At 49.4% G+C, this 22,310-nt stretch overlaps 1 protein-coding gene across 9 annotated transcripts in view; it reads left to right on the forward strand.

Annotated features, from left to right (window-relative positions):
- The window catches only part of COL15A1 (collagen type XV alpha 1 chain), a 102,488-nt gene that overhangs the window by 20,087 nt on the left and 60,091 nt on the right, over positions 1–22,310 (forward strand). For all 9 annotated transcript variants that reach the window (XR_014060097.1, XR_014060096.1, XM_081512036.1 and 6 more), the window contains 3 exons: positions 15,394–15,941; positions 17,441–17,515; positions 19,034–19,114. Coding sequence is in view for 7 of the 9 variants with exons in the window: in XM_081512036.1 (XP_081368162.1) it covers positions 15,394–15,941; positions 17,441–17,515; positions 19,034–19,114 (704 nt within the window). In the remaining 2 variants the exon portion in view is untranslated. The remainder of the gene's footprint in view (positions 1–15,393; positions 15,942–17,440; positions 17,516–19,033; positions 19,115–22,310) is intronic.

The following is a 22,310-nucleotide window of genomic DNA, read 5'->3' on the forward strand; positions in this document are numbered from 1 at the left end:
GCCAACATGTCCAGTTCCCCTGGGCTGACCTCCCAAGCCTCTCTGCATCCTCAGACCTCCAGCCTTCTTCCCCCAGCTGGGTTCACTTGGCTGCCTCTCCCTATTAGTTAGTGGGATCTAGTCACTCAGGGGACTCAGCCTCTCATCAGCCTGTCTGGGAAGCAGCCCATTTGCTGTGGCTGTGCTGTGATCCGAGGGAAGCCCCTTCTCAGCTGGGGCCCTGCCTAGCCCTGTGCCTGGGCCTCCGCCCCTACAGTGGACTTCTCTGCTGCTGGCTGCCTGCTCGTGTCTCCTGCTCTGTGATTCCCCCACTGCTGGCTTCTGTGCAGGTCTTAGGCCTCCAGCTTCTGCTCAGCAGCACAGTGTAGGGCAGTGGGTCTCAAACTTGAGTGTGCATCGTTACCTGGGGGGCTGGGTAAAACACAGGGTGCTGCGGTCCTCTTCCCTGCACAAGGTCTGATTCAATAGGTCTGGAGAAGAGCCGGAGTATTTGAATCTCTCTTAAGTTCCCAGGTGAGGCTGATGCTGCTGTCCGGGAACCGCACTTTGAGAATCATCGTTGTGGTTAAGCAGGTGGGCTATGGAGCATGGACCCAGGCTGGGTCCTAGTCTTGTCTCTGCCACTTACTAGCTGTGTGACCTCCTCCCTCTGCATCTCGGTCTCTTCATGAAGAACATACAGGTGGTAATACCTTCCTCACTGACTCAGTCCAGGCACTGCACTCAGAATAAGACTGGGCGTACAGTTCAGTTCAGTCACTCAGTCATGTCCGACTCTTTGCAATCCCATGGACTACAGCATGCCAGGCTTCCCCGTCCATTACCAACTCCCAGATCTTGCTCAAACTCATGTCCATTGAGTCAGTAATGCCACCCAACCATCTCATCCTCTGTCGTCCCCTTCTCTTCCTGCCTTCAATCTTTGCCAGCATCAGGGTCTTTTCTAATGAGTCAGTTCTTCGCATCAGGTGGCCAAATTATTGGAGTTTCAGCTTCAGCATCAGTCCTTCCAATGAATATTCAGGACTGACTTCCTTTAGGATACTTGTCATATAGTAAGTAGTCAATGAATGCTTTAGGTTCCTTGTCCGCTGTAACAAACTACCACAAACTGGTAAAATTCTAGAGGCCAGAAGTCCAAAATCAAGGTATTAGCGGGGCTGCACTGCCTGTGGAGGCTCTGGAGGAGAATATTTCTTTGCCTCTTCCAGCTATGAGGGCTGTCCACAATCCTTGACTGTATCACTGTATCACACTCCCACTCCAGTCTCTGCCTCTGTCTTCTCTCTGTCAGATCTCCCCTTTGTCTTATAAGGACGTGGGTTATTGGATTTAAGGTCCACTTGGGTAATCCAGGATCGTCTCTTCATCTCGGGATCCTTAATTGTATCTTCAAAAGACCTTTATTCCAAATAAAGCCACATTCACAGGTTCCAGGTACCTACCATTTTAGAGGCCATCGTTCAGGTCCTCTACAGTGAACATGGGCCGTTATTACTATTATTGTTTAGTTACTGTTTCTTCCAGATGCTGCAGTTAGCCTGCCTTGGGGTCAGGAGGGGATGGAGTGGGAATGTTATACCAATTTCTAAGTGCTAGCTCCCCTTGATCAGCCCCATTTTATTCAAGCCATCTCCAGTCTGGGGCAGGAAATTCTGTTTTTGAAGTTACTCTGGCCACATTATAGCATTTCAGCATGGTCAAATTTCACTAATCTGAGAAAAATAGCACTCTCCTCCCCCAGACACTAGTTTAGACTCTTCCTCTGTCCATTTTAGCTGTTTCTCAGACCCGAGCAGGCTACACTTAACAAAGCATTTTCACATGCAGAACCACATTTGACCCTCACTGCAACTAAGTTGAAGGAGATCCTATCACCCCATATTGCAAGTGAGAAAACTGAGACCCAGAGGGAAAATTGCACAAACCTACCTTTCCTGGCAATTATAGACAATAGTTCAGGGGGGAGAAAAGAAGGCTAATATCATTGACGATGACTGCAGTAACAACACCCACTGTGCTGTGTAGAACGTATGCTTTGCTAGGCCCTCTGCATAGTGTTTTATGTCTATTATTGCAAGTCATTCTCAAAACTCTCTGCTGAAGCAAGTGGCATTACTCCTGCATTATGGGTGTAGACTCCAAGGCTCAGAGAGATGAAGGGCCATGTCCAAAGATGCACAGCTTTTAAATGATGAACTGGGACTTGAAGCCAAAGCTGGCTGAGACTTTCTTCCCATTACTGTGCTGCTTGGAGGTCCTTTTCCAGTTTGAAAGATAAGTTGGAGCAGCCAAGATGGGGGCGGTGGCTGTCCAAGTCCCTGCCCAGATCTGCTCAGAAGATGAAGCTCGTGAGAGACTGTCTCTTTCTGGTGGCAGAGCCCTGCTCCTGAGAGGGAGGTGCTGAGAGCGATGGGGCGGGGCAGCAGGGCAGTGGGAATAGAGAAGCAGATGGGCCCAAGGTCACTGAGGGCTGGGACAGTCAGGGTGTGCTCCTTGGAGTGGGCCATCCTTGGCTTGAAGTGACATTCCTGGGCAGCAGAAGGAGACTCAACTCCTTGCCTCAGGCAGATGGGAGTTTAGAATCGCTAGTTCTGGGACCTGATAACTGTGTGCCCTTGGGCAAGTTATGGAACTTCTGTGTGCCTCTGTTACCTCATCTGTTGACTGATAACAGTAAGAGTGGAGTTGTTGTAGAGAACTGGGTGGGGGGGTTGGGTCTGTGAATCAGCATCAATTGGGGTGCTGGTGCACAGGCCCCGCCTGGATCAACTGAATCAACATCTCTGGGAGTGGGACGCTGGCATCAGCATTTTCAAAAAATCTCCCCAGTGATTCTGTGCAGCCAGGGTTGAGAACCACTGCTCTGCAGCTAAAGTACATGGCACCCAAGACACAGTAAGGGCTCAATACACGTGGTCCGTCATTATTTGTCCCTCATACAGTCATGAAATTAACACTTATTGGGGTCCTACCTGTGCCAGGCTCTACCAGGTGCCCGTATCACCTGCAGTGCATACTTCTTGCTCAGCTGTTTCTAGCACTGATTCCGAGAGAATGAGTTAATTGGGTTCGATGCTGTGTGAAGACATGGTCCAAATCTAGTATTCTAAAAAGAAGGTTTTACTGACAAGGGGGAGAATCTGGACAATGTGCCCACATCAGAGAAACAGAAACCCTGTGTGTAGGAAGTGCAGTCGAAGATCTCCAGCCCTTTACAGAGGCAACTGGAGAAGAAAGAGTGGGCTGCGGACTCGCTGTGGGTCCCCTGGTGAATACCTGCCCCTACAGTGCCCTCACTTCAATATGGAAAGGTTTCTATTGGGTGGCTCTATATTGGGGGGTTAGTTTTTAGCTGCAGAATTCTTTCCGAATGAGACCATAATTGGAACCCAATAAACTAAGCAAGAACTTCCCTGCCACCCAATCCCTGGAGGCGTGGTAAAGAATCTGCCTGCAGTGTAGGAGCCGCAGGAGATGCGGGTTTTATCCCTGGGTCAGGAAGATCCCCTGGAGTAGGAAATGGCAACCCACTCCATTATTCTTGCCTGGAAAATTCCATGGACAGAGGGGCCTGGTGGTCTATAGTCCATGGGGTTGCAAAGAGTTGAACATGACTTAGCGACTAAACAACAGCATATTAAGCAAATCAGATCTGAGTTGCTTTGGAGTGAGTGTGTGGATCAGGATAGGTGAGTGAGCATGTGTGAGAGTCTCCATGAACAATTTGCAGGTGGATATGTGTGTGAGTGTATGAAGGCATCAGGGTGCTTGAGCATGGGATGAATGCAGGTAAAGATATGTGTCTGTGTGAATGTGTGTGTATGGGTAACTGTAGAGAGGTGTGAGTGTGTGAATAGGTAAGAGTGTGTGTATGAGTGTGGTTTTCGAGTGTGAATCTATGAGTGTGTGGGATGCATGTATGACTGTCCATGTGTGTTAGGGGGCTGGGGGGGCAGGCCTCCTCCTTAACCTCCCCTCTCCTGCTGGTGGCCTCCTCCACATCCTGCCCCACACTCCTGCTTCCCCTGCCCCCCCGGGAACAGTTAGGAACCATCTGGTCCACACATTTGCCCTGACCCTGCCACCCTGCCACCCTTGGTTCTATGCCCCCTTGCAGTGCTGAGCCAGGCATCGTCAGGAGCTCCTGAAATTGCCTGCTCCCAGCAGGTCGCCACCTATTCCTCTCTGGTCCCCTTCCCGTACCCTGGGCAGGCCCCTTCTCCTCCAGGCCAGTGAGTTTTCCTTGCAGAGCCGGAGGCCGAGTCCTCCGGAGCTGCTGCCTGGAGTAATGACTCACTGCAGCTGATGTCATCCTCAGGAGCCCAGGCCTCCATCACACTCAAAGAGGCTTTGTTCCCCAAGTGGAAAAGGACTGGCCATAAACTGAGAGAAGGTACTGCAAGACTCTTCCCAGATGCCCACGGCCCTCATGCCTGCCCACACCTTCCAGCCTTTACTGTATCACTTGATGCATGTGGTCCCTGCAGTGCCTCTGAACCCAGGTTCAGGGAAGGCCATGAGGAAGAGGTCTGAAGGCCCTCACTGCAACAGGAGAGCAAGACACACTGCCTGCTTCCTGGGGCTCAAGTGTGGCTCTTACACTGGAGCCAGTTCTGCCTAGCTCACGGTGTATGTGTGTGTGTGTGTGTGTAGCGGGTGGTGCAGGCCCTGGCCACAGGATGAGAGTCATACCACTCTCCAGGCTCAACTCATCAGTTCCCTGGTCTCTGGGCCTGCTTATCCGATTTTATTATTTATTCTGTAATGGCTAACAGTTGGGGATGGCTGTGAGGGTAACTGCAGAGACCACAAGGGTACCTGGCTCACAGGCAGTCTATTTGCTGGGTCCTGAGTGCTCCTGATGGGCTGAGCCCTGTGCTGAGCATGGCCCTCTTTGGTTTGTCCACTCTCTCCAGGACAATAGAATGTTGTCTATTCTCTCCAGTCTCTTCTGTTGCTTCCCTGCTCTACAGACTAGTCTACAGCTCAGAGAAGCCAATTGGCTTGCCCACCCCAGTTAGTGGTGGACCTAGGGCTCACACCCAGGTTGTTCTGCTCCCAAAGCCCAGGTGGTTAACCCTTACCTGTGTCTGCCAACCAGGCGAGGGCATTAGACTCACCCGGGCCAGACTCTGGAAGACTCTAATTTGATAGGGCCGGGCAGGAAGGGCAGACCCCTGTCTTTTCAGAAGCTCCTTGGGTGACTCTGATGAGTGGTTAGGGCTGGGACCTTCATACCACGTCATACTACATAGTCAGATTTGAATCCTGACTCCAGTTTCTCATTATCTTCATGACCTTGGGGGCAGTAATTGACTTTTCCAAGCCTCAATTTTCTGTCTTGTAAAATGAGGTTAATGATATTATCTACTTCATAAAGAATCAAGGGTGAAAAAATGATGGATGGAAAGCTCTTTGAATAGTTCCTGTCACGCAGCATGCCCACAGGAAATCTTAGCCACAGATCTTATTGTTTCTTTTCATCCCTTTATGGGTCACCCTTGCCAGACTGTGCTGGTACTGGGGACTGAGAGATGGGTCTGCATGGTCCATGCCCAGGAGCCCATGTCTATGCATATCAGGGAAGGAAGGGAACTAACCATCAGAATGCAGAGAGGAGTGTGTTGAGGTGGAGGAGTGGTCAGGGACTGTGGGGACACAGATGGAGGGCCGTGGGGGAAGCCAGGAGGCAGTGGGCTATAACAGGTTGGCTCCTGCACTGGGGCTTCGGGCGAGTTACTTCCCCTCTTTGGGGCTTGATTCCTTCCTTTGCCAAATGGGAGAATGACCCCATCTTGCCTCCCTTCTGGCAGAGGGAACAGATGAGAGGATGCTTCAGAAACCAGAGGGGATGCTGCTGGGTGCAGACTTATTCGTGCTGGGGCTCACAGCTGGACCCAGCTCCTTCCAGCTGCCAGGCAGGGGAGCCAGGCTGCAGAGCCCACACCCTGCTAGGTCTCTGACCACCTCCAGGCCCCTTCAAAACCATCCTTTTCTCAGTTTAGGTCAGAGGCCTGAAGGAAAGAGAGACAGAGCAAGAGAGAGAGAAAGGAAAGCTCATACAGTAACTTCATTGAGCAGGAAAATTCTTGCACTATATATGAAAACCGGAAAAGGGAAAGAGACGTTCTAAGTTTACATGTAGAAAAATGCTCTTCTGTAATTCAGAAAAATGAGGTCTTTGATTGTTGGCAAGCCCAGGTCTCCCTTCTAAGTTGATCCAGGATTTTTTTCCCTGGCAGGGAAACAGTTCTTTTTTCTAAGAAATGCATTGGGTGGTAGGTTTTTCTAAGAACCTCTTGAATCTTTGCTGGGTGCAGATAGAACCCCTGTAGCAGGAATTCTGTTCCACTCACTTTCCTTGGGAAGGGAGTCAGGTAGAGCTGGGCGCCTTGGGGACTCCAGGCTGGGTGGGGTGATGTTTCCTCCCAGGCAGAGCCATGACATTTTCCTGGGCACAGTGCTCATTGCCTGTGGCCAGGTTGTGCTGCCCAAAGGCAAGGACATCTGTGCGGGGAGGGCTGGATTTGTGCTGGTCCCTTTTGGAGTCATTCCTTCCAGGCCTGAAGGCTGTGGGTTGAAGGAACCGGCAGTTAAGAGTGGTTAGAGAAACTGGAAAACAGATGGGAGCTGAGGATGCAAAGTTGGAGACATTCAGACCTGGCAAAGGCCTTTGGAAGCCATCTGATGCAAGCCTCTCATTTCACAGATGAGGAACCTGAGGCTCAGAGAGAAAGGAGACCACCACATTGGGCTGGTAGCAGAGTCTGCCTTGCAGGCCAGGGTCCCACCCTGTATAATGTCTGAGAGGCCGTGGTGTGGAAGTCCAGGCTGACTCGTGTGTGGTCCAGAGAGCAGAGTTAGGCCCAGCCAGGCGGGTGGGGGCTACAGGGGGACATGCCTCAGCTTACTGACTTCGATTTGCCCAGCAGTGGCCAGGGTTGCCCTAGAGTGGGGAATGAGTTCCTGGACAGTGGACATATGCAAGCAGTAACCAGATGGACTTTCGTTGTGGGAAGGGGATGTGGCGGAGGAAGCTCCTTCTCCAGATGGTGAGCTGCACATTTTCTGCATCCAGTCTGTGGCTTGGTGAACTTGCAGCAGGCATCATAGAAGGTATTGGGGATCTCCCCTCTGAGTGCAGGGAAATCCAGGGCAGAGATGCCCTGCTGGGGCCCCCAGGGCAGTCAGGCGCACTTTACCTATACACACTTAGCCTGCTGGCTCCAGGAACCTGGGGTCATCTGGACCCCTGTGCCTGCCCCAGTGGGAGCAGGAGGAGTCAGTGAGTTGCTGTTTAAGCTGACTGAAGTGTTCTGTAGTCTTCACAGCTGCAGGTGGAAATGGGATGTAGGAAGGGGAACACCCTTTGCCTTCCCAGACAGCCGGGGTAGGAAAGGGGCAGAGGATGGCAGGGAGGCACCTTGGTTCTAGTCCTGTCTTGTCCACAGTTCCCCACTGACCTCAGGCCTGCTCTCTTGGGTCACTTCCAGACCTGACTCTGGTTCTATTGTTGGGACCGCATTCTCCCAGTTTCCCCAGGCTCAGGCAGCAGCCGCCCAGGAAGCCTTTCTTGGGTTTCATGGGTGCAGTTCTTTGTAGGGCCACCAGGGGCCGCTGCCGCGCACGTTCCTGAAGTGTCCTCAGCCTCCCTGTCTGGCTTCTCTGCAGCCCTCTTTGACCTAGAGCCAGAGGAATGCTCCTCAGTCTCTTGGGGCTGACAAGCACGAGCACTGGGCTCAGGTCCCAGATGCTCATCTGTGAGATGAAGATGGAGCTTTGCAAAGCCAAATTCAGTTCCCTGAGGAGGCAGAGCTCCATAGCCCAGGCTAACCCCAGGCACTGCCTCAGGACCCCACAGATGGAAGGGCTGAACCAGCCCATTACTCAGAAGGAGAAACTGAGGCCTGCTTGGGGAAGAGAGATATTAGCTATCCTGGAGAGGAGGAGACGTAAGGGTTCCAGTTCTTCACCTCCTCTGGCCTCTGGTCACTGTCATCTCTGTGGAAAGAAAACCTGAACCCTGCCCTGTTTGTTTCTTCATCACTAGAATTCTGTCCCAGTTTCCATGGAAACTGGCTTTGGACCCCTGGGAGGAAAGTTTCACCATGTGGTGACTGTTCAGATTTTCCTCTGCCCAGTCCACCTCTAAAGCCGTCTGATTCCTCTTCCCTGTGCCCTCGGAAGGGGCTGCTGCAAAGTTGTACTCCAGTGCCCAAACCAAAGACTTGAGGAGAGTGAGGCCCAGTTGCATCTGTCTGTCCCCTTTCCTCAGGCCACAGCGCTGAGTGCCTGCTCTCTGCCAAGCTCTCATGTGGGTATTTGAATGGGGGAGTCATGCCTGTGGCTCTGTGTATAGTGCAGGAGTGAAGCTCTGGGGTCTTAGGGGTGCAGCTGAGTGAGCTTAGAAAGTTTCAGCTGTGAAAAGATAGGGGAAGGTGTTACCAATACAAGGAACAGAGTGAGCAAAGACAAGAACAAGGAAAGGGGGAGAATGAAGAGATGAATCAGAAGGTGTCTTGAGTGGAATTTTGACTTGATTCTGAGGGTGCTGGGGAGCCATTGAAGGCTCTAGAGTTTGTGAGTAGCATAAATGGATGACTGCTAACAGAGACATCTGGATCAGGAACTCCTTGAGAGCCTACATTCTGGTTTCAGTTCCACATCCCCAGCTGCACACAAGGAATGATGTGGGGGCTTCACAAATGTTATCAAATTCACAAATGGAAAAGTGGGTTGAAGAACCCCCATTGAAATGAACCTGCCTGTGTGCATGCCAAGTCACTTCAGTCGTATCTGACTCTTTGCAACCCTGTGGACCATTGCCCACCAGGCTCCTCTTTCCATGGGATTCTCCAGGCAAGAATACTGGAGTGGGTTGCCATGCCCTCCTCCAGGGAATCTTCCCAACCCAGGGATCAAACCCACATCTCCTGCATCTCCTGCATTGGCAGGTGAGCTCTTTACCACTAGTGCCACATGGGAAGCCCAGAAATGAAGCTATCGCTATGCATTAATGAAGTGAGATTAAGACTGAGGTCAGATGTCCTATGAGATAGGCAGTTATCTGTGGAGAAGTGTGGCACCCTCCCAAAAAGGGCCCCAAGGTTCCTGAGGCTAGAGAGTTCTGTGATCAGTCCCCTATTAGCACCACCCCCTCTAGTCTTACCCCTCAAGGATGGTAGAACATCCTCCCACCAGCTGTGATCTCTATCCCCCCGCTTCCCACCCAGCACAGAGCCATCCCAGGACAAGCCTATGGACCTAGCTGCTGGGTCTGTTTGTCTTGGCTTCCTGGCTTCTCTTCCCTCCCTGGTGGCTGCCTGAGCAGGTGGCCCTCCTGCCAGAGGCCAAGGGGAAGTGAGCCAGTAGGCCCAGGCGCAGCCCTGAGCATGGGTCATTCCAGGCCAGGGGTCACTCCCTGCCATACCACAGCACGCAGTGGGACAGTGTGTGTGGAGGGAGGGGGTGGTTGCTGAGAGCACAGCAGGGGCTGACTTGGGCTTCCTTTAGGTTGTGGCTTGGCTCCCCCTGTGGCTGACCCAGTGGAAGCAAGGCCTGCTGCCTGCTGCTTGTAAGCTGGTTCTCCCTCATAGCTGAGGTTTGGGCAGCAGGGGGCAGGTAGGATTAGGAACGGATCTCTTTGGCAGACTTTGGTTTTTGCCAAGCTTATACCTTGGGGTCAAACAGAAGACCAGTTTCTACTATTTGTTGAGCACTTGTACTTTTCCTCCATTATCTCATTTGGTCCCCATATATGAGATGGGTGGGACATTCCTACATCACCAGTAAGTTATCCCCCTAAAAGCTGCCCACTTGGCAACTGGCACAGGCTGGATCTGAACCCAGCTCTGTCCAGCACCAAGGCAGTTCTCTACAGGCTGCCTCTTCTGTCCACTCTCTAGCTGGCCCACCAGTGGCCTGTGCCTAGCGTGGCTAGGGCAGCCCAGGGGTCATGGAGGGGCACCACTTGTGGGTCACCTGCCACTCCAAATCACCTCAAGGCAGAATCACATCTCCTCTCTGCCCATTCTTGTTTCACTGCTCCACCTGTTACTTCCTGGATGTGTGTCCTGGTCGTGAAACTCTCTCCTTGACCGTTATTTCCCTGTCTATAAAATAAGGAGGTTGGCTAGATGAGTGATTTTTGTTTTTTTTTCTGAAACAGAATCCTCCTGGAACTAAGAGTTCCCAAAATGGCCACGGGGAAGCCTGGGCTTTACTGCTTTACATGGCAGCACTGGGCTGGTTTAAGCAGACTTCTGGGTGGGAACCTCTCAACCCCTGTCCCTGAGTCCCCTGAACCCCCACCTGTCCCTTGAGCCCTTGGGACACCACTTAGAAACAAGCCTCTGGATGAGAGGCCTGGGTCATATAACCCTCTGTGGAACCACACATTCTGCAAACCTGGAGCATCCCACCAGAAAGGGACTTCCTCTCCTATTCTCAGTAGGAGAGAGAGAGGAGCTGGAGGAAAAGCTTTCACTGGATCAGATGGAGAAGAAAGCAAAGCTATCAGCAGGGTATTCATGCTTTTATTTTGTTTTTATCTTTAAACTGTGGAGGGGAGAAAAGTCTCAGTGGGGTGCTTGCTTTTATTTCTGTTTCTTTTCTTTTCACTCTTTTCCCCTTTCTATACAAAAATGGGCTATTTTTGAGTGAGGAAAAACATGAAGAGAAGATTTTGTACTTTCTAAAAGAGGATGTAAAGAGTTAATATCTTTAAAAATATGTAAATGTCTATTTTTCACATCATGTACTTGAGGTAAAATTCAAAAAGTACAAAAGAGTATCCAGTGAGAAGAAAATCTCCTGTTGTCACCCAGCCACCAGCTTCCTTCCCTGGAGACAGTCTCTGGCCTCAGCTTCTTGTGTATCTTTCTAGAGATATTCTAATATATATTTTATGTATTTAATTTGTATTTGTATATGTACTTCCAATGGATAGCAATTCTATTCTGCACCTTGTTTTTCTGTTTGTTTCTAGTTAATACATCTTGTTGTTGTTTTTGTTTAGTTGCTCAGCTGTGTCCGACTCTTTGTGACCCCGTGGACTGCAGCTTGCCAGGCTTCCCCGTCCTTTGCTGTTTCCGGGAGTTTGCTCAGATTCATGTCCATTGAGTCGATGATGCCATCCTCTGTCACCCGCTTCTCCTCCTGCCCTCAAACTTTCCCAGCATCAGGGTCTTTTCCAATGAGTTGGCTCTTGTTTCATATTAATACCTAAGGTATCACACCTTTTAAAGGCTTCACAAGGGGACTTGCCTGGTGGTCCAGTGGTTAAGAATCTGCCTTGCAGTGCAGGGATTGTGGGTTTAGCCCCTAATTAGGGAACCAAGATCCCACATGGCACAGCACAGCTAAGCATGATCAACGAAGAGCTGAGGGAGCCAAATAAATAAATATTTAAAAAAAATAAATAAAGGCTGCATTGGATTTCATTGTGTGAATATAACAAAAGTTAGTATTTATTTAACCATTCTCCAAGAATTCCAAGATGGAATGGTTTAGATATGTTCAGATACATTTTAAACAATGCTGCAATGGCTATTCTTGTAAGTTCTTTGTATGTCGCATATATAACTTTATCTGTTTAAAAAAGTCATAGAAGTATAACCGCTGCGTCAAAGAGTAACATATGCACTTTTAATTTTGATAAATATAGTGAAAGTGCTCCTCCCACAGATGTTATCCACTTTACACTTCTACCAGCGGTGCATGAAATGGCCTGTTCCCTCAAACCCTTGCTAAACAGAATGTTATCCAACATTTTGATCTTTGCCAGTCTGATAGGGAAAATGCTGTCTCTTCATGATCTTACCTTCTATCTTTCTTGTTCTGAATGAGGCTAAGTATCTGTTTATATGTTTAATAGCCGTTTTTTTTTCTTTTACCATGGAAAGCATTTCCTATTCTTTGCTCATTTTTTCTTTTGGATTATTTTGTTGTTCAGTCTCTCAGTCATGTCCCACTCTTTGAAACCCCATGGGCAGCAGCACACCAGGTTTCCCTGTCCTTCACCGTCTCCTGGAGTTTGCCCAAACTCATGTCTATTGAGTCAGTGATGCCGTCCAACAGTCTCATCCTCTGTCATCCCCTTCTCCCTCCTTCAGTCTTTCCAAGTATCTTTGGATTATTGACCTCCTGCTTATTCATTTGTTTTGTGTATTAAGGTAATTTGTTTGTTGTCTGTGATATATGCAGGAAATATTTTTGTCCAGGTTGGGGTTTTATTTGACACTGTGGGAATTGATTTTTGCTATGCAGAACTTTAAAAATTTTTGTGTTATTAAATTTAACCAAATTTATGAATCTTCTTATTTTTGCCTTCTTGAGTTTGCTATATTTTACTTTCTGTTTTAATGCAAATTGCAAAGTGGACAGAAAAAGCATTGGATTGAGAATCAGGTTTGTTTATAACTGCCAAACCCCTTCCCTCTTTTAACCTCAGTTTTGCCTTCTTTCTGTAGACTAAAGAGGTTAAATTTCATTTATTTGTTCATTTTTTTTCATTCATTCATTCCTCGGCACTGAGCTGGATGCAGGAACATAGAGATGAATGGCGTGGTCCAATGGGGAGAGAGACAAGTGACACAACAGTGACCTGCAGTGTACAGGGGGTGAAAGTGGGTGGACCCTAGTGTGTTTTGAAGGAGGAGGAAGTAGGTCAGGAGGTGAAACAAGGGATTTTGGTGGGGGGTGGTGAAGAATGAGGAGTTACTCTGGTAAAAATAGCCAGTGGGATGAGGTGGCGGAGGGAACAGCATTTGACATAGAGGGGAGAGGACCTGCTGTGGCATGGGGCACTGGAGGGACATCGTTGGGCATCCCGTGGAGTCAAAGTGCTGCTGGGTCTAGACCACAGAGACCTCTCCAGCCAGGTGCCCAGGCCGCTGGGGACCCTGAGCGCACAGATGACCAGAGAAGCCTTCTCATCAGGGCCTCAACATGATCAAACTTGCCCTTTTGCTGAAGATGCAATGATCATTTTCTTTAGTGTTGTGAAATATTTACCATGACAGTTTTTAACAAAGAATACTACAAGGAATACTTTCGAATATCACCTAGTTTAAGAAATAACATCATCGCTGTAGTTGAAAAGCCCCATGGACTGCTCCCCAAATCTCATCTCTGTACCTCCCTTAAATGTTGGCAGGAACATGCTTCTGGTGGGCGTGTAAAATAGCACAGTTGCATCTTAATGATAATTAAGATGATAATTGCATCAAAAAGAAATGATAATTCTGGCATGTGATGTGGGCTTTAACTAATGCTAGAGTGGTAATCATATTGCAGTATACAAGGGTATCAGATCAACACTTTGTTCACCTTAAACTTATACAGTGTTATTTTTTGGTTATAGATCAGGTTTTTTTAAATGGCACAGTTGCTTAAGAGAGCAATTTAGCCATACTCAGTGAAGTTACAGGTGCAAATGTCCATGTCATTGAATAATTCTACCCCTAAGTGGCGGACCCACTTGCACAGGTAAGCACAAGGAGATGTGGATAAGAAAGTCCGTAGCAGCAGTGGTTGTAATAGTGATGGGAAACCTCACTTTCCATCAGCAGAAAGATGAAGTAATCTGCAGCGACTTATTTATACATAGAATACTGCTATGAAAACATGAGACTTGGAGCCACACTCTACAGGGATAAATCACAAAAATACAATGTTGAATGGGAAAAAAAAAGTTCAAGAATACATGCAGCCTGCTAACACTTACATGAGGTTAGGAGACAGGCACTGCAGTGCTGTGTTCTGTTAGAGACATGTACTCATGTAGTAAACACACAAAGGCATGCATGGGGATGATAAACACCAGACCCCTAGAGTGGCTGCCTCTGGGGCATGGGCAGGGGGAAAGGATCAGAGAGTTCCTGAGAGCTTTGGCTGAGTTGATATTTCCTTTCTTAAGTGGAGTGCTGAGCCCATGCCGATTCCTCATGTTATTCTTGTCTTAAAAATGTTAATAATATATTTTATATAGCCCAGGGTTTCCCCAAATTATCATCTCAACATGTAATCAATCTAAACAGATTAAATAAAATGACAATCTTACATTCCTTTTTTCAAACATTACTTTTTCAAAATTCAGTTTGTATCTATTGTCCATCTGCAGGGTTCCTGTCCACCTCTCCCTGGGACCTGCATTCTTATCTCATCACTTTAGGTGCATATGGGTGCAGGTCACTGCAAGCCAGCCTGCAGCCTTCTCCCAGGGAATAGTGGTTGGGTGGCTCAAGGCTCATGAGCCTAAGTCCTCTCCAGGCCACCACAATGGAGCCCTATATTTCTCCCAGCAAGGGGTGGTGGTTAAGAGCACAGCCTCTTTAGTCAGATGCTCTGGCTTTGGACTTCTGATGGGCTTACTTTGGGCAAATTTTTTATCTTCTCTAAGTTCTCTCTGGGGCTTCCCAGGTGGCGCTAGTGGTAAAGAAGCCACCTACCAATACAGGTGATGCAGTTTCAATCCCTGGGTTCAGAAGATGCCCTGGAGTAGGAAATGGCAACCCACTCCAGTGTTGTTGCCTGGAGAATCCCATAGACAGAGGAGCCTGGTGGGCTACAGTCCATGGGGTTGCAGTGGGGCACAACTGAGCAACTGAACACACACAAGTTCTCTCTGGAATAGAATGGGGATAACAGTACCTATCCTCATAGCGTTGTGAGGAGTAAATGAACTAATGTATGTGAAGAGCTTGGAGCCTGCTAAAAATGAGAGATCAGGGAATGTGGGTGATGCTATCATGATGAAGACGATGACAAAGGGAGTTGACAATGCATGACAATGATGCAAATTTCAGTTGTCCTTAGGTCTGGGAGCACTTCATTTTGTCCCGCTTTTCCCCTACATCTGAGGCACTTGAATGGTAGACCTCATTCAAAACACAATGAAACAAACCTGCCCACCTTTTACAGAGAGAAATGGGGGAAAATCCCTATGTTGATGTGGGGGAACATTGTAGAAATATTCTAGGAATATTCTTATATATTTTCCAAACTGCTGATCATGACTTGTTCATGGGTAATGAAATCAATTTAGTAGGTTGTTTCCAGCATGTTTTTAATAAAATAAAAGAGAAAAAGAATTGTTAAATGGAAAGGAAAGCATCATAGTGCATGGTGAGTATTAAAAGTAAATAATGTTTTATGAAACATCTGTTTCAGGGTTACAGATATGTATTTGTCTAAACGTGCATGTTGGGTGGCCATGTAAATGTATTTCTTATTATGGGTCATTGTCAAAAATGTTTGACAAACATAATTAAGATGCTGCAGTGGGGTTCTTGAAGGATCCCATTTCATTTCCTGAGTATATTTCCTCCTTATTTCCAAGCAGAGTAGAATGTATGTGTGAAGCATGGCTTCTTCTCTCCCTCCCTGCAGAACTGGCTTCCCAGGGCCACCTGGACCTCACGGAGCTCATTGGTGTTCCGCTGCCCTCATCTGTGTCCTTTGTCACCGGCTATGGTGGCTTCCCAGCCTACAGCTTTGGGCCTGGTGCCAACGTCGGCCGCCCGGCCAGGACCCTCATCCCATCCACCTTCTTCAGGGACTTCGCCATCAGCGTGAGGGTGAAGCCCAGCAGCCCCCAAGGCGGTGTGCTCTTTGCCATCACAGACGCCTTCCAGAAGGTCATCTACCTGGGCCTGCGGCTCTCGGGCGTGGAGGATGGCCGCCAGCGGGTCATCCTCTACTACACGGAGCCTAGCTCCCAGGTGTCCCGTGAGGCCGCCGCCTTCCTGGTGCCTGTGATGACCCACAAGTGGAACTACTTTGCTGTGGTCGTCCAGGGCGAGGAAGTGACCCTCCTCGTGGACTGTGAGGAGCATGGCCACGTCCCCTTTCCGAGGTCCTCTCAGGCCTTGACCTTCGAGCCCAGTGCGGGAATCTTTGTGGGCAATGCAGGAGCTACGGGGCTGGAGAGATTCACTGTGAGTTCAAGTCTTGCAGACGAGGAGGCTGCTGGACACTGCAGCAAACACAAGCGACTGTTCTTATTATCATTTTATCCTTATGTCCTCAAAGAGGCATGCATGCTAGTGGGACGAAAGCTAGGCTCGAAACTCAGAACTTAGATTCTAGTCCTGAGTTTTCAGTGTAGCCTGATGATTTTAAACAGCAGCTGAATTCTCTGATCCTCTCTGTGTTTCTTATCTGTGAGTGGGGATTAGAAAACTTAGGCTATAGGGTTGTGGAATCATGTGAGCTAGCCTGTGTGAAAGCACTTTGTTTTCAGGCATTATAAAAAGGGTAAGGTTTGTAATATCTTTCAGTGATTTTATCTTTGGAAAAAGGTGACGGCTGCACATAATTTCTGCAAAGGTGGAAGAGCTGAGATGAGAGAGTGTGAGGTAGTTGCTCTCTCTCCTTTGGGACAATGTGCCTTGAAAAAATATTGGAAGACTGATTTTACTGTCAAAATGGATTTTTATGAATGAGCCATTCTAAAGCAAATCCCAAGTTATTGTGGTCATTCATTTAGTCACCACTATTCTTACAGGGTTGGGAGGATCCCCTGGAGGAGGGAACGGCTACCCACTCCAGTATTCTGGCCTGGAGAATTCCACGGACTGTATAGTCCATGGGTTTGCAAAGAGTTTGGACAAGACTGAGCAACTTTCACTTTCACTTTGATTCTTACTGATACCTTCCCAATTGATTCAAGACAGGACTGGGCTGGAGTTTGGGTTTATCTGTAATACAGTGGAATATGGATTTTAACAAGGTAAAATCCAATAAACAGTTTTGAAACTCTCACTTGGAGATGGGCTTCCCTGGTGGCTCAGATGGTAAAGAATCTGCCCACAATGCAGGAGACCCGAGTTCAATCCCTGGCTCTGGAAGATCCCCTGGAGAAGGGAATGGCAACCCACTCCAGTATTCTTGCCTGGAGAATTCCGTGGACAGAGGAGCCTGGCAGGCTACAGTCCATGGGGTCACAAAAAGTTGGACGCGACTGAGTGACTAACACCACCACCACATATGGAGAATGGGCTGTCAGGAGTAGGATGCGGAGGCAGAGTGGAAGCAGGGAGGCTGGCTGACAGCTACTCTAGGGACAAGTCCTTCCAGCTGGGAACCTTTAAGCCATGGGGGAGAGACACTTTCTGGTGGGGGAGGCGTGTACTTTAGGGTTCGTTGCTGACAAGTTAGGGACCTGGGGACTGTTAAGAGGCTGCTGTTATTCTGCACTTTGAATACTGAGCTCTCCAAGGACCTCTCTGGTTAGTGGGGCTCATTTTACATTGTCCCAGGGAGAGTCCCCCTTAATGAGAGCAGGCCTGGAGATGGCATGGTTTTCTTTTCACGGCCTCGGGCAACACTTCTCACTCCTGTCCTTTCACTGGTTCTGCTCTGTATGAAAACAGTCATGTGTCCCAGGGGTGCTTGTGCTGTAAACGTGGCCTCTGACCCCTCTGCTTTCCTCTAGGGTTCCATACAGCAGCTCATCGTCCACCCTGACCCCAGGACTCCCGAGGAGATGTGTGAAACTGAAGAATCCTCGGTGAGCCCCCCCACTTCTCCCTATCACCCCCACAGCGGGCCCTGAAGCCCCAGCAGCCAGAGAAGGGCCTGGCATCCAGGCAGTTTTACACCCCAAACGTCATGGAGTCTCTGAAATCCCTTATCTTGGCAAGCGCTGCATCAAGTCCTATTTTGGGCTTTTTGGCTTCGTTATTATTTTTGAGAACTTCAGCCATGTCTTTGGTGTATGGTGGCGGGTTGGTGGGAGGGAGTTGTGTTTCTTCTAAGGTGTTAGGTTCTTCCATGGCTGTGCCAGTCAATGGCCTGGTTTCCAGACTTCCTGCCAAGAAAGGGTGTCAGGATTCTAAAATAAAAGTTAAAACTCCAAGACATTCTGAATGTAAATTCTTATAAAAACAAACCTAAATTTAGCTTTTATGCTTGGCAAATGAATCAGTTCCTCAGTTAAAGGGGGTGGTGAGCAGGGGAAAAAAAGATGGGTCCTTTTCCCTCTTCCTCCCTCTTCCCCCCTCCCTCCAGGATTGACTGAGAACCGGTAAGGTGACAGACCTGGGGAGATGCTGGAGATAAAGAGATGAACTGGGAATCCTCTGCATCCTCAAGATGCTCAGACATACCCAAAAGCAGTGATAGAACTGAGTGTGATTGGTCCTCAGATGCAAATTCTACAAGTCAGGTGGGGGCAGGAAGGTGGAGGAGGAAGAATAGGAAGCCAGTCAGGAACGAGTTGATACCTGATCAGTGACAAGCAAGAATCAGCCAGATGAAGAAGAAAAGGTATTCCCAGCAGAAGACACCGCACAAAGAACGAAAGTCATAGGCCAGCAGAGCATGGCATATTCGTAGACCTTCAGATCCTCTGTCAGCCCCAAAGCTAAGCATAAACTGCTTTCATTCATTCAGTGAAAAATGCTGCCGGTGTAGTTGGAAAGCCAGCCCCTCAGAGATAGAACTTGGCCCTGGGAGAATGTTTGCTCTCCTCGAGTCCATGATTCCAGCCTGGCATTCCCATGACTCTGAGAGAAGGGAAAACTTGTGTGTATATTTTGCTTCACCTCTATGGTGCTATTAATATTGAACAAACAGAAACAATCCAAGGGTCCACAAGTAGGTTACAAAATCATGGCACATGGTGTCCTGGCTGCCATCAGGGGGCTAATTGTGAAGACTAGGTAACAAGAGGAGGGTGTTCTTCAAATGTGATGGTTCCCAGTGAGAAATTCTGGTGACAGTCTCCAAAGAGGGAGTGCCTTTTGATCGAGCTAGGAGGGCACTTGAGCAAAATTTAAGTAGGTATGTTGGAGAGACTACACTGATAGTATTTTTTGTTTGTTTGTTTGTTTGAGCAATAAAATGTGGAAGGAGACAAAAAGAATAGCTAAATCACATGCTTTCTCCTTCATCCCACTTTCTCTGTACACCTCCATCTACATCTTTCCTTTGACATGCACCCTGTTTCTCCATAGGAGTCTGTTTCTATGACTCCCCAGTTATAAACTTTTCTCCCCCTCTGCCTACATGATTTGTTTCCACACAGGCATCTGGAGAGACCAGCGGGCTCCAGGAGACAGATGGAGTAGCTGAGATCTTGGAAGCGGTCACCTACACTCAAGCCCCAGTGAGTACTGGGTACTGTGCTGTGTCATCTTGGTCAGCTTTTAGACGGTTAGGCATTGTCCGAGAGGACCCAGAGTCTTGGTCTGAAGTCTCTGTTCTCACATCTGTGATTTCATTTGACAGCTCACCTGGGGAAGTCAGGAAAATACTGGCTGGTGGGCATTTGCAAAATCCTCAGTGTAGGGGAACGCCGGTACCCCAGTGCCACCCTGTGCTGTGACCAGGGGAGGACTGTCCAAAGGCGGACTCTGTGCTCCATCGCCTCCCAGTTGTGTGAGCTTAGGTGACTTACTCAGCCTCTCTGAGCCTCAGCCCCTCTTCCACCAAACAATAATCAGAGTGCTATCTTGTGGGGTCCTTGCGAGGTCTGATGAGGCTGTGCAAGGGAAAGGTCTCGGCTCAGTGCTTGGCACAAGGGAAGTGGCTGTTGTCACACTTCTTCAGGGCTCTTGCTATGAGAGGGAAGTTGGGGCCCTCACTCCTATGAGATGCAGAGCCCTCCCAGGAGCTCATTTCTGGTCCCATGGGAAAGGCAGCCATCCTCCCAGTGGTGTGGGCCTCCTCCCTCCTGGGAATGTGCCCTGTGGCCGAGACAAGGAAGTGGTTTTGAAAGCACTGAATCAGACTGTGGAGACACCAAGGAGCCTGTTCTAATAAAAACAGCCAGCAGTGTCTGAGTCACTGAACATGGAAGCCCCAGCCATCTCCTGGACTGGTCTGGTTCAGTCTGTGGACACATCTCTGATGGAGGAAAGCAGGGAGCTGAAAAGAAGGCAGAGGCTATAAATCATAGACCTCCAGTGACAGAGGTGTGGGTGGGGCAGAATAGGACCAGAGTCTGTTAGTGTGAGAGGGACTTAACGGTCACCTCTTCCTGTTCAGAGATGTACAGAAAACTGCCTTGGTACTACTGAACAAACTGTGAGGTCCAAGGAAGGAAAGAGACTGGGCCTAGGGTGTGTGGTGAGGCTAGAGCACAGGTCCCATTATGTCCCATCAAGGGTTTGGCCATGACCCTATGCTGCTGGCCTGGGTGGTGTTGCAGGGATGACCCCATCCCGGACCACAGCCAATTTGGGGGTAGCTGTGATGGAGAAAGTGAAGGGTCCAAGGTGCCTGCCGGGGTGGTGACTCGGGGTAGCTGTGCTGAGCAGTGTTGCAATCCCATGAGCCCTTCGTCCCTTGGCCATCCCACTGGCATGTCCAGGATGTAGGGCAGCAGGGCACAGAGCCATGGTCCTCTAGGCTTTCTGGTCTGATGCTGCCCCCCAGTGTACCAGTTCACAGCTAGGAGTGAGGCTGACTCAGGCAGAGAGACTTGTAACCCAAGGTGGTCCTGAGGGACGGACATGAAGTGGGGCTTAAGAGCATGGGAGGCCATGGAGGTGGAGGCGGGTCAGGCACGGCTGTAACCTCCTTTGTGGGGCAGTGTTCTCCTTTCATTCCCCGGAGGAGGCACTGAGGTACGCGGGAGTGCAAAGCTTTGCCTGAGGGTGTGCAGTCTGGAGGCGGCAGAGCCAGCTCTCTAGCGGGGGTCCAGGCCACTGTCAGTCGTGTCAGCTCCAAACTGGGGGCTGCCCCCTTTCACCCTCCCCTGGAAAACTCCACTCCCTGGCTCCCTGCCCCAGGACGGGGGAATTTCCCTCTTTCGGCTCAGACGTTCCCCTCCCTTCTCTATCTGGCTTTTCTCTTGGAATGAATCTCACTTCCCTGTCCTCACCCTTTCCAACCTGCCACCCTCTAAGATACAAGCCATGACCCTCAGACTGAATCATGGACTGCCTGAGCGGTCAGGGACTTAAAAAGCCAACCCCTCCTCACCTCCTTCCCCATGTAGGGTAGGAGTCCCTGCTGCCCCATTCTTCCTCCTGCTAACTCAGTGTCTGCTGACACGCCTTTCCATTTCTGGCAAGTTCTATCTTTGCTGAGTTAGAATTAATACCCTATGGTTCTCAGCCCTGGCTGTGCATCAGAGTCCTGAGTGTGTGTGTATGTATCTGTGTGTGTATGTATGTGTTTATATATAGTGTGTGTGTGTATGGGTGGGGGGGTGGGCAGAGCTGGGAGATGGTCTTAAAAAAAGCCCCTTGCCTGGGCACATGCCAAGACATTCAGATTTGTGAATGAGTGGAGTGAGATCAAGGGTCTGTCTTACACAAAGCTCTGCAGAGGAATTTTCTCCACATTCAGGACCTCTCTTCCAGCCACACCCAAGGCTCACAGATTCCCTGAACACCCAGCCCTCGTCCATGCCTTGGCCCCTGCAGTCCCATTTGCCAGGCGGGCCCTCAGCCACCCCATCTCTACCTGGCCAGTTCCCACTCCTTTAGGGTCCAGTCCAAAGCCCCTCATTGGAGGCCACGGCCAGGCTCCCCTCCTCACGTGTGGCTCTCCATCCTGTAATCTCACAGCAAGTAGTGCCTGGGTCTGTGTCTCCCCAGTTGTCCAACAGTTCAAGGACAGATGCCCTTCTTATTCATTTCCATATCCCAGGGATCAGCCAAGCCATGGAACACAGTAGGGCCTCAAGAAATATGTGTTGAATGAGGGCCAGCAAATTACCACATTTTAATTTAAAATTAAAGACTCACCATTCTCGTTTTGTCACAGGCCACACTGGTTCTCCGTCTACACTAACCCCTGAAAACCAGCAGCAGCCTGTTGGAGGCAGGACCCTTGACCCTGACCACCAAGGGTTAGCTCACCAGCTCTGCCTTGAACCCAGGCTTCATGGCTGCCTTGGTAGGAGTTTGTCTAAAGAGGTTTTTAGCTGACAGGCTGGAGTCAGTGATTCCCTGTAACTCAGCATTTGCCACATTGAGTTTCTAAGCTTAGCCCACCCTTTCCTGACTGTTTTATGTTTCCTGCACCCTGCCCTGCCCTACCTGCCTCATCTCAAATCCCACGTCCCTTATGAAGCCGCTTGGCTTCCGGCCACCAGCAACCTTGCTCCAGGATAGACACAGGCTTTCTTGGCCCCATCAGGGAACCATGTGTAGTGGCTTCCCCTGGACCCTTGGCAGGGAGAGGAGAGGAGAGGACCTGCCTGGGGCAGAGGTCCTTATTGCTCTGTTAGGTCACCATACAGCTGGGAATGAGGAGTCCTTACTTGGTGTTCTTCCCAACCTCTCCTTGGGTGGGAGCGTGCCTGTGTCCTGCTCCCACTATTCCTCCTGGTTCCTGCCTCACTAGGCTTC

This window comes from Giraffa tippelskirchi, chromosome 1 (genome assembly GCF_054371585.1).
Source record: "Giraffa tippelskirchi isolate mGirTip1 chromosome 1, T2T-mGirTip1v1.2.pri, whole genome shotgun sequence".
Lineage (NCBI taxonomy): Eukaryota > Metazoa > Chordata > Mammalia > Artiodactyla > Giraffidae > Giraffa > Giraffa tippelskirchi.